At 41.5% G+C, this 12,394-nt stretch overlaps 1 protein-coding gene and 1 long non-coding RNA gene across 2 annotated transcripts; both read right to left on the bottom strand.

Annotated features, from left to right (window-relative positions):
• Positions 1 to 505: 505 nt before the first annotated feature.
• On the bottom strand, positions 506 to 2,392 carry LOC124275732. Its single transcript, XR_006898348.1, has 3 exons — positions 2,366 to 2,392; positions 1,542 to 1,592; positions 506 to 835 (listed from the first exon to the last, which is right to left on the bottom strand). It is a non-coding gene; the product is annotated as an uncharacterized LOC124275732 (long non-coding RNA).
• Positions 2,393 to 2,435: 43 nt separating this feature from the next.
• Positions 2,436 to 11,316, bottom strand: LOC124275733 (monocarboxylate transporter 2-like). Its single transcript, XM_046711379.1, has 5 exons — positions 11,162 to 11,316; positions 6,327 to 6,548; positions 5,477 to 5,620; positions 2,588 to 3,306; positions 2,436 to 2,492 (listed from the first exon to the last, which is right to left on the bottom strand). The coding sequence occupies exons 2-5, from the start codon at positions 6,520 to 6,522 to the stop codon at positions 2,436 to 2,438; spliced, it is 1,116 nt and encodes a 371-aa protein (XP_046567335.1). The 5' UTR covers positions 6,523 to 6,548; positions 11,162 to 11,316.
• Positions 11,317 to 12,394: the final 1,078 nt, after the last annotated feature.

The following is a 12,394-nucleotide window of genomic DNA, read 5'->3' as shown; positions in this document are numbered from 1 at the left end:
GCTGGAATATTGCTAAAAGCGTAAAACTAAACTCACTCACTCACTCACAAAGACAATCAAAACAAAATGCAACCGATGTTGAAATTAAAATTATATCAAACTAATATGGTAATGCTAATTGTGGTTAAATCGTTTTTACTTCACAAACAAACCTCACGTGGTCCACCATAGAGGATACATTAAGCTTCGTCCCAACCCTGTTAATCGGGCATTACTATATGGAGTATGTCACTTGTGGTCAGTGACGGATAACTTAAACACCAGCATATTTTATACAATTATTGTTTCGTACACCTCACATATACTTGGGAAGGGTGGAGTAGCGTAGTGGTTAAAGCGTTCGCTCGTCACCGAAGATCCGGGTTCGATTCAACAGACGGGTGCAATATCGGAAGCTAGTTTCTGGTGTTCCCCTGTCGTGATCTTGCTGGAATGATGCGGCGTAAAACTAAATTCACTCATCAGTAGAGTAAGTAGGTAACGGCGTGGACACCACCACGTCCTTCAAACATCAGTCCCTATTACCTGAGGAAACAGATTCTATCGAGCTTGAAAATGGGGGTGACAATTGTAGGACAAGATCATCAGTGATGACACCAGGTGTTCACAAGACAATCAGCATATCCTGGTTTTCCGGTAGACATACAGCATGCCTCAATTCGATGTGTGCTATCACTGTATTGCATGGTGAAGGATGTTGGAAATCGCAGGTTTTCTTATGTGTTCATTCACAAAACGGTATCCCGTTATATCGATAATGTTCTGTCTGGAATCACCGTTGTTTGGAAAAGACTTATTCCTGCCGTCGACATAGAACTTAGCAAGAAACATGCACCTGAAAAATGCAGAAATAACAATTATTCTTTGCCTCGATTTGTTTAATGTACTTTTCCTATTAATAGTACGTTATAATAAATATGAATCTATATTCTAGGGTAAAATAATTTGGTTCCCCACAGTTTTAACCAGGCAGCAACTGGTCCTAACATATTACTTCAACTGTGTGAAAAATACTGGCGCGCTGCACCATCAATCTTCGTACTAAAGATTTTAAACGATCGACTCGGAGGAACAGCAACAGGTCATTCACAAACCCACGACACCCATATGGATCAATTGGGATGCGATCCCATGATCCTGCATGATATCCGGGTTTCTGTGCACCCCCCCCACCTCAAAATAACAGTGATATGTCATGCCGAATACTATGACCATTTGTCTTACATCGAATATTATGGTAGAGATTAACATTGCTTTGATTTCAAACCGGGTTAGTATATAATCTTACTCCATACACCACGACCCGTGAAGATTCGGGTTAGATTTGGTCTTCAGTAACTCATGCTTGTCGTAAGAAACGACTAACGGGATCGGGTGGTCAGGCTCGTTCACTTGGTTGACACATGTCATCTTACCGATCGCAGCCATATAGCTGGGATATTGCCGAGTGGGGCGTAAAACTAAACTCACTCACTTACTCAATACGCCACACATAAATGTGAATGTTTTTGTATATAGACATGTATTATTGAAAGTCGTACCTCCGAACACGAACGTGTAATCATACACTTGTGTGACGTCATAAATGAAGCCTGAAAAGACACATAAACATCATTAACACGCCTTATTTGAATCATGTATTCCTGTCAAAAGAATTTTTTACATTTCATCGTATTGTATTTGATGCACACATCTAAACCTTGCTGGATTGAGAACAGTCACCGACCCGCTGCAAACATGTGTTCCAAATTGAAACCCATATTCAATATAATCATCATATAACCCTTGTTACATGTTAAGCAACTCTTTAATATTGGTGTATACTCAATTTGCTCGGCAATATATTATCGATGATAAATATAATCAAAACGAGTTTAGCATGTCTGTTCACATTAAAGTTGTCTTGTACTTTTAACATGAACGTTCTCAAATGTAAAATTCAACGTGCATCACGTATTCTTAGTACTGATGTCATTTGTGGCTGACGGTAAAATAAACCATGTTGTCGTGCTACATTGACCTGCTGACAACGGATTAACTCCTAAGTTAAATCGGCTTTTCAAACACGAGGTACCCAGGGAACTATTCTGATAATGGCCTCACACAGACACCTAATCCCTCCCGTAGTTGTACCCTTGGTGCCATCTTGTATCCGATCAATTTATCAAACTTTGTACGGTTTATTCACATAAGACTTTCAATGGGCACGTAATTTCATACTCAGCTTGCAGAGGAACCGAATGCCTCATGTTAAACGCATTTTAGCAGCTTCTAGCTCGGAAGGCGGTTTGTGAACTCTAAATGTTATTTTAATAATTTAAATTGAATTTAACTAATACAAATTGTGCATGTCTTCCAAACTTACTTGCAATGACTGGTCCCAAGAGATATCAATTCCACAAGAGAAATACACAATTCCAAAACTCATAGCAACGTCAGACAAACTGGTAAGTTGTATAGTTAATGGTCCCATCAATGAATTTGTTCCATGGCTGTACAAGCCATACAATAATGCAAACGCTATCTGGCAGTGATATGTACTGGAAAAACAGGGGAAAGAAGATGGTGATGAGTCAGTAACACCAACAATCCCGAACTGAAGCAACGTGTATTCCGTACTGGGACTGGAAGCCATCAGACCGATGACTACCCTCGTGAAGATGCCACCGGCTCCCATTGCACTTAACAGACTTGCTGCCTGTCGTGGTGAGCTGCCTTTAATTTCTGCATAGTTCGGAAGATGGAATATACAGGACGCGTCGCCTAGCGACCAGAACAAGATTGCAAAGTTGTACATAAGAAAATCCCTTTTTGTCATTATTTTTAACAACAGTCGTATATTATAACATTGGGTTTTCGGTTCCTCGTTGGTCTGTGTTCGAGGTGTGATGTCTTCTGAGAGAAATGGGATTGTTGTTTGATCTGTGTTGGTATCTTTCGTAGGGTTTGTACCAGCAAGTGTCGTATCACTTCTCGGAAACATTTCATCGGAGTCTTGAATGGATGCTTCTTTGGCTGATACATCATCTTCGTCTTTGTGGACAACTATGAAAGATTCGTTGGAAGGTATTGGTGGTTTTCGCAGTAAGGATGCCGCAATTGACATATGGAAAGAAATGGCCCCCATTATCAACAAAGTTCCATGCAGGTTATATTGGTCAAGAAGGTATCTTGTGAGTGGACCTGCTATGAACAGCCCCAGAGCACCTCCTGCCATGCATACGCCATAGGCTGCTGGCCTCCTCTTCTCGAAGTAGTGACCAGGGACCACGCCCACCACGTTTCCACAAAGGGATAAGCCAAGGCCTAAAAAGGCAAAAGATTATAAATTAAGTAGCGAATACATATTGTTTTACGTCGCAGTCAGCAATATTCCGCTGATTAATAATTAATTAACTCACCGCCGGTAACACGTGATTAACAACACGAACAACAGCGTGTCTGTTTGTTCTTTAACGTCTAACTCCAGCAACATTCCAGCTATTTTGTTGTTCTATCGACAAGGAGTCTTGCTTGCTACTTCACTACGACACTTGCAAAATAACAGATCTGGTTAATATATTATTCAGTCATGACCGTGACGGTCTTTGGTCCTCCGTCAAGTAAGTCAACAGACATCGATATGGAAAAGACTACAAAGGCATACGATGGCAATCTGCTGTGTAAGGTAATTCCCTTCGGAGCGTTAACACAATTACCATTGAACAAGGTCGTCATACCCATGACACACATTAGCAAGCCTTAGCGCAAGCACGCCGCGTCTCTTATGTGTTATGCAGTGTTCCATTCTGTTTCTCTATGCAAGCGTTTCACTATGCAATGTAATGAATGCCTTGCAGAGACATTGTAAGTCTATCCCCTGCCTAGTAATAGATGTGTTTGTTGTTTAACGCCACACTTAGTAATAGTCAAGCTATATGAATACACGATGCCATTTAGAAAGTGAATGTAACACATGTTACATTTGGGATTACATTTTCTCAATAAAGTGCAGATTCTTGTTGGTTTGAATCCCATTGGGGATTCGAACCCACATCCATAGAGGCAGGCACCCAATTGCCGGCACACAAAGTCAGCCCTCTAACCCGGTCAGCCAGCGCGGCTTCCACAAGCCATCTATCATCTATGCTTAGCCTGTATGTACCCCTGCCCATCCAAGGAATATACCGATTCACCAGCAAATAAACGTTATGCAACCAGTGCTGTGGTATTTGGTGCATGTGAACAGAAGGACTGCTTATATATTCCAAACATTCGCGCCAGACTGTATATGTGACATGGGAGCATTGTGTACACTGGAAACTATATCGACGTTATATGATTACACTCAATGTCGCTACATGATACGATCTACGCAAATGTTCTCAGTGACAATACAGTGCGATATTTACCAGGGTTACCTCCAGGTTCTTGATGAGAAGAAACTCAGAGAGGAGCATTATAAGTTCGATATTGTATTGTTGAATATTATGTTATTGAAATCGTGTCCGTATTGTTTCACGGGGGCTTGTAACGCAAAAAATAGCACCAATATACAAACTGTCACTGACGGGACTATATTTACCAATATAAACTAATACACACACATTTAAAGCGAATAGATTTAGTATGCGGTACCAGTGAACAGGTATTGTGGCTTTGAATTTCCAAGCTTCCGAAGATCCTAACTTACAAAATACGGCTTCGATATTTTGTGATTTATGTCTCATTTTGTAGCTCAATCTATTGGCTTGAAAAGCGTGTACTGTTTCAAAGGAATTTGTCCTGAAACGAACATGGTGTGTAGTCCTCCTTACACCCCTTTCCTTTGATATCGTGTGAATACACAATGCCATTTAGAAAGTGGTCGAATGTAACACATGTTGCGTTTGGGACTACACTTTCTCAGTAAAGTGCAGATTCTAGTACGCGTGTTGGGTTGAGTCCCATCAGGGATTCGAAACCACACCCTCAGAGAAAGTTTCTTCGTTACAGAGAAATTGTAATCTCATAAAACATACGTTACACTTGACCGCTTTCTAAATGACATTGCGTATTCATAGCTTTCGGCCTTTGAAGTTGGGTCAATTTACACTTATCAGATGGGTTTGTGGTCCAGACTACCATCTCTTCTACTTCCATTTTTGTGGAACTCGCGGCGGCTGAGCGGGTTAGACGGCACTTTGTGTGCTGGCGATCAGGTGCCTGACTCTGAGGCTGTGGGTTCGAAACATGTTTCAGTAATATAGTGGTTAGGCTCAGTTAGGTGGCAATATATACCTTGATGCGTGAAGCCCATTTCTGGTGTCCCCCGCCGTGATATTGCTCCAATGTTGCTAACAGCTGCGTAAAACCCAACTCATTCACTCACTGATGTCGTTTCACACGCATTGCCTCTTATTGCCTCATATCTAATATCTTCGGGAAATGCGAGACACAATGATTTGATATATTAAGGCTACATATTTGGAATTTGGAATATAACGCGAGAGCTTACCTGAAATAAATCCGTATGTAACCAACAGACCTGTAACTGTCCGACAAAACGAAGCGATAGTCATGCCTAGTAACACCAGAATTGCACCACCGAATGTTGTCAATTTGGAACCAACACGATGTTGAATGATACCAGACACAGGACCTGCGGGAAGAACATATTTGAAGGGGATAACATCTTTGATGAAGCATTGACAACGGCAGATATTTGCCTATGTACGTATGAACTTAAGGAACCCCGGTTGACATCAATATCTAGGTTAGAATTGGTCTTGCTTGTTGCTTGTTGTATTTCATATGCATGGTAGGTGAACTGTCTTGGGCGCCAGGCTAGTGATCCAGCGAGCTTAAGGTAATGGGATCGAGCCAACCTGTGACCGGGTGTAAAAAAAAGCAAGGGTACAACTTTGTGTGCAGCTCTTTCAGTGTTGTCACAACCCCTAGTGTACAGTACACAACTCTGTGCACTTAAAAGAACCTACGAATCAGTTGGTGAATGAGTGTTGAGATTGATAATATGATGTGCCTTTGATATCGACATCCAATGCTCGAGTGAAAGAAACCCAGGGCCTTGATCATGTACTAGTTGCGTGGATATGTGCGCTAAATAAATATCCTATAGTAAATAATAATAATTTCATTATACATTCGTCATCAGCATTTTGGGTGCATGTGTTCGATGTTATCCCTGATTTCGATTGTTCTGTTGTGTTGAATGTTCTTGTGTGACATGCTACACCAATATATGAAAATGATTGTTGCCCTTTTTTCTCTCATACCTGTCGCTTCTATTGGTAAAAGGTTGATGCATAAATATACAGTGTATATCAATGTTTACATCTCCGTCCTACCTAAAAGCGTAAATGTGCCACTCTGACATGATCCAATCCATGACGTTTTTGTGATGTCATTCTCCACCTCTTCCATGATAGCGATGTTAATTACTCCTGATGAAAACACAACGAAAGCCACCATAAGCTGAATGCTGAGTGCTGCGCCTAGGGCCACCCATGCGTACCCATGGTCGATGTTGTTCCTGTGCGCCATCCTTCACGGGTTCAGGGAATGGCAGTCTGTGTATAGAAACAATGCACATAATCAGAATGACATGTTTGGAGGCGTCTGTTCAGAAATATGAACCCAGGACACGTTTACACTCAGTGTATATAACACAGTTATTTCCCCCACGTTTCTCCATCTGTCATGAAAAGGATAAGCAATTCCATATTTCGTTTTGCTGTTTATGCATGAACTAAAGTCCCATTACATTTGGGCAACTTTATAAGTATTGCTTGTCTGTTTAACAGAGGCGAGAAAGCGACTGTTATTAGATATTTATCAGAAGGTTTGTTGTATCAAATACGCTTACACGCTGATGAAGAGGTTCATTTTGAGTCGAGCATTTGAGACTAAGTTAGCCTGTAAATACACTAACATGGCTGACCATATCTTGATCCTGTATTGTAATCTATATCAGTGAGTGACATGATGTTACATATTACAAATGAATCATAACTACTTACACTTTACATCGAATAGATCGATGTCAACAATCTGCACAATGGCGGTTGTTGTATGAGTATCGCGGGTGACTTCATTGTATAATTCCTGGCAGACCGAAACGGAAAACACGTGATGCGTTTCACCCGAGTGAGTACTGATCACACTAACTCGATTTCGAAGAATTATATCACTAGCTGCCAAGTACTGTATGCTAAACATATTTTTATTCAGTGAATTATAGATATTTTTCTGATCGTATGCACTGACCTAATATTCATTGATTCATCTGTTAGTATCTGAACTCAGGTCACAATCCAATATTGCACACATGCTTACCATTAACGTGGAGATTTGCTGAAGGCATTTAGTCTGTTTGCACAGCCTCATAGACAGCACAGCCACTCTAAAGTATGGCCGAATACCGCTGCTGATAACAAGTCAACACTGTACAACACAAGAAGTTGTTAGAGATTGTCCAGCTTGTAGGTGAACGTTGATACTTAGACAATGACCCATCAGAGGTCACATGCAGGTTACTCACAGGTGTAAGTATAGGTGATCAAAAGGTCACGCCCCCAAATGTTTTAATGCAATCACAACGTGAAAATTCAGGGTAAACCCTCATAATTCAGCAATTTAGGTTGCCGCCTGAACATCATACGTTTCTGGTATAACCAACATAAGTCGCTGGTACGACCGACAATGGATGCTATTATAACCGACATTGGTTGGGGCCAGGGACGTGATATCTTGCTGGTACGACCAACATGGGTAGCCGACATGATCGTGATAAGTTGCTGGTACGACCAACATGGGTTGCTGACATGTCGTGATAAGTTGCTGGTATGACCAACATGGATTTCTGACAGGATCGTGATAAGTTGCTGGTACAGCCAACATGGGTTGCTGACAGGATCGTGAAAAGTTGCTGGTACGACCAACATGGGTGGCTGACATGATCGTGATAAGTTGCTGGTATGACCAACATGGGATGCTGACATGATCGTGATAAGTTGCTGGTATAACCAACATGGGTTGCTGACATGATCGTGATAAGTTGCTGATATGACCAACATGGGCTGCTGACATGATCGTGATAAGCTGGTGGTATGACCAGCATATGGCTGCTGACATGATCGTGATAAGTTGCTGGTATGACCAACATGGCTTGCTGATATGATCGTGATAAGTTGCTGGTATAACCAACATGGCTTGCTGACATGATCGTGATAAGTTGCTGGTACGACCAACATGGGTAGCTGACATGTCGTGATAAGTTGCTGGTATGACCAACATGGATTTCTGACAGGATCGTGATAAGTTGCTGGTACAACCAACATGGGTTGCTGACATGATCGTGATAAGTTGCTGGTACGACCAACATGGGTTGCTGACATGATCGTGATAAGTTGCTGGTATGACCAACATGGGTTTCTGACATGATCGTGATAAGTTGCTGGTATGACCAACATGGGTTGCTGACATGATCGTGATAAGTTGCTGGTACGACCAACATGGGTGGCTGACATGATCGTGATAAAGTTGGTGGTATGACCAGCATAGTTGCTGGATATAAGTTGCGACCAACATGGGTGGCTGATCGTGATAAGTTGCTGGTGATAACATGGCTTGCATGATCGTGATAAGTTGACCAACATGGGTTGCTGACATGATCGTGATAAGTTGCTGGTATGACCAACATGGCTGCTGACATGATCGTGATAAGTTGCTGGTACGACCAACATGGCTTGCTGATATGATCGTGATAAGTTGCTGGTATAACCAACATGGCTTGCTGACATGATCGTGATAAGTTGCTGGTATGACCAACATGGCCAACATCGGCTTGGTACTGGCTTGCTGATATGATCGTGATAAGTTGCTGGTATAACCAACATGGCTTGCTGACATGATCGTGATAAGTTGCTGGTATGACCAATATGGGTTGCTGACATGATCAAAGTTGGTTCGAGTTACAAAGTATTAGGTTGCTGGTATGACAGACTTAGGTTGATGATTTAACCATCATTGGTTGCAAATATAGGTTGCCAGTATGCTCATCATACGTTTCTGGTGTGAACACCTTGGTGTGCTCATCACGAGTTTCTGGGATGACCATTACGTTACTGGTTTGACCACCACTAGGTGTTGGTGTGACCATGCGTTGCTGATGTGACATTGAAAGGTTGCGGGCCAACATCATCACCGGTTGGTGGGATCAACATCTTAGATTGCTGGTATGACCGTCATTCCGCAGGTGTCACAATCATAAATAGCTGCTACAACAATGGACATCCCCTCCGTTTTGCTCAGGTATGTATACTATCAAGAAAATGTTGTGCCCCACTAAACAATTTCACCCAAATCAGTTGCTTTTCAGTAGTTTTATAGTTGTTAAGCCTTAAAACCACGCAATCTTACAAGAAATACCCTCAATATGTATCCTTAAAGATAATTATAAATTTACTACCCATCAAAAGATTAGATTCACTAGTGTAAATGTAGCCAATTACTTTAGTCAACTGATCCAAACTAGATTTTGCAAAATTTCGATTTAGAAAAAGCATACGATACAACGTGGAAACATGGTATCTTAAAAGATTTACATGAATTTGGATTGAGGGATAGACTACCTCAGTTCATATCTCAGTTTTTAAACAACAGACAATTTCAAGTACGGGTAGGTTCCACATTGTCTGATTATTTCCACCAAGACCAGGGCGTCCCTCAAGGCAGCATCCTGTCTGTCACATTTTTTAGCATCAAAATCAACAGCCTCACTAACGTTTTGAACAGCTGTGTTGACTAACAAATTGCCTGCCTTTAAATTTAGTGCTATGACGTTTCCTGTTTTTAAATGACAATGTAATGAATATATGTTTTTGAAATCAAACTCATTTTGACTCTGTACTTACGATGTTTATTAATGCAGACTTGTTCTCGTCACTATATGGCTGGAATAATGCCGATGTGACGTAAAGCCCAACTCAGCTCAACTCAACTCAACTATACAGTTTAAGGATACTGTTTACACATGAACTGATGCATTGTAAAACAAATGCGCAACGTTGAAAAAATTATTGTCACGGGTTCAATAAATGATGAAACTCAGTGAAAATTGGTGAATTCTTAACAAAACTTTACACCAAAACGCAGCTGTTCACATGCACGATATGTGCACATGCGTTTCAGCAGTTTGGTTCATGATATCCGTGCAATTAATCTGCATAAGGTTTGCAGTTAGTTCCCCCAAGTGAGTGGAGAAATTCTTCTTCGATGTAACCACATATACAAACATAACATATAGTGAGTGCTTTAAGTGGACCCGTGAAGATCCGGGGTAGAATAGGCCTTCGATCAGCAACCCATTCTTGTCATAAAAGGCGACTATGCTTGTCGTAAAAGGCGACTAACGGGATCGGGTGGTAAGGCTCGCTGACTTGGTTGACACATGTCATCGGTTCCCAATTGCGCAGATCGATGCTCATGCTGTTGATCACTGGATTGTCTGGTCCAGACTCGATTATTTACAGACCGCCGCCATATAGCTGGGATATTGCTGAGTGCGGCGTAAAACTAAACTCACTCACTCAAAGTCACGCTTTAAGTGAGTCTAAAATTGTGAACCCGTGAAGGTCCGGGCTAGAATGAACCTTCAGTAGCCCATGCTTGTCGTAAGAGGCGACTAACGGGATCGGGTGGTCAGTCTCGCTGGCCAGGGTGCCGTTGTACAAAGCAATCTTAGCGCTAAGGTGTTCGTAACTCCCATACCTTAACATAGACTTACGACTGGCGTAGCGCTAAGGTTGCTTTGTACAACGGCACCCTGGTTGACATATGTCATCAGTTCCCAATTGCGCAGGTCGATGCTCATGCTATTGATCACTGGATTGTCTGGTCCAGACTCGATTATATACACACGGCCGCCATATAGCTGGAATATTGCTGCGTGCGGCGTAAAACTAAACGCTACACCACGTCTACAGTCTGTGATTTGACTCAGGGCGTGACACCACGTCTGTATTTGTCTGGATTTGACTCTCATCCGTGACTGTTACTGGCGCCTACACGTGAAGCTCGTGAAACTCAGGATACATCAATACCCTACCTCTATAGGGTCTTCATTTTAAACCATCACGTTTGTGTAAAGCAAGATTATATTTGTTGAGGAGGTGGCTCTTACCTGCAATTACTGTCAATCCCATCCTTCCTGACAATACCAGTCAGAAGTACCGTATTCTATATGCACATTCACGTCGAATGTCTTCTTCCGTTGCTGAAATTTCCACCGCACAACCAAAAACCATGCAGCAATCTGACAAAGCTCACAGGTGCGCGCCTGCTTTCGAAATAGCCACACGCTGTTAGCTGGATACGTGCTGGCTGTGAGCTGTCGAGTACAATACAGTAACGACATGGCAGGGTTAGGGTTAAAGTGTTCTTCGCCAGCTTATGGTCTGACAGTGACACGCATCACAGGGGTCACGTGGCCACGTGTACTATCATATATTTACATGTACCTCGTACAATACACTGTATGCAGGTACAGACTGTTTCGAGGCATATGAAATCTTCAGCTCGTGATATGAATATCGAGGTCCAATATAGTCAACTCTCGTTAATCCGACACTCGTGGTTGCAGAGAAATATGTCGGATTAACGAAAATGTCGGATTAATGTATTTGTGTGAAAATATCAATGTTTACTAAATGTCATGATCGTCATACTGTTGCATGCATATCAGAAATGGTAGATCTAGTTATCTTCATCGTATTTAAAAATATTCACAGAAATAAAACATAATAACAATACATCCTTGTTATCATTTATTAACATTCATAGAAGGCATAACATACATACATAATCACATAATCAATCAGTTTCATATCTATTTCATAACCACATCGGCACAAAACTCACGTTTGTTTTCACCGCATATCAGCAGTCGGAGTCGGAATGCGAGAATGTCGGATTAACGAGAGTAATTATCACTGTTTTAAATCCCGTAATTTTTTTGTCGGATTAACGTGATTGTCGGATTAATGAGTGTCGGATTAACGAGAGCTGACTGTATATGTCTTTTTCGATTGTTTAGATCATAATACGGATACTTGATTCGTCGGCATCTTAATCCTACTCTCGGGTTTCACAAAAATTACAGTCTTCTTTAGGCTGCTTCAATCTGGGATTTCGTCCCGCGTTGATGTGATACACCATGACACAAACGAAAACGCGTAGATTCATATTTTAACAAATGAAACCGTGTCAGTCAACACTTAGCAGTGAGTCATAACTTGATTCTTTTTCAAACCTGTTTGTAAAGTTTATAATTAGCAGTAATGCTGTTTGCTGCAATAATGAATCATTTCTTTACGGTCGGTTCACATCTGTGTCGCTCTGCTCTGTGGTAAGTGAG

This window comes from Haliotis rubra, unplaced genomic scaffold (assembly GCF_003918875.1).
Source record: "Haliotis rubra isolate DU_JTF1 unplaced genomic scaffold, ASM391887v1 Scf2019, whole genome shotgun sequence".
NCBI classification, from domain to species: Eukaryota; Metazoa; Mollusca; class Gastropoda; order Lepetellida; family Haliotidae; genus Haliotis; species Haliotis rubra.
This window is presented reverse-complemented; position numbering and strand designations above follow the sequence as displayed.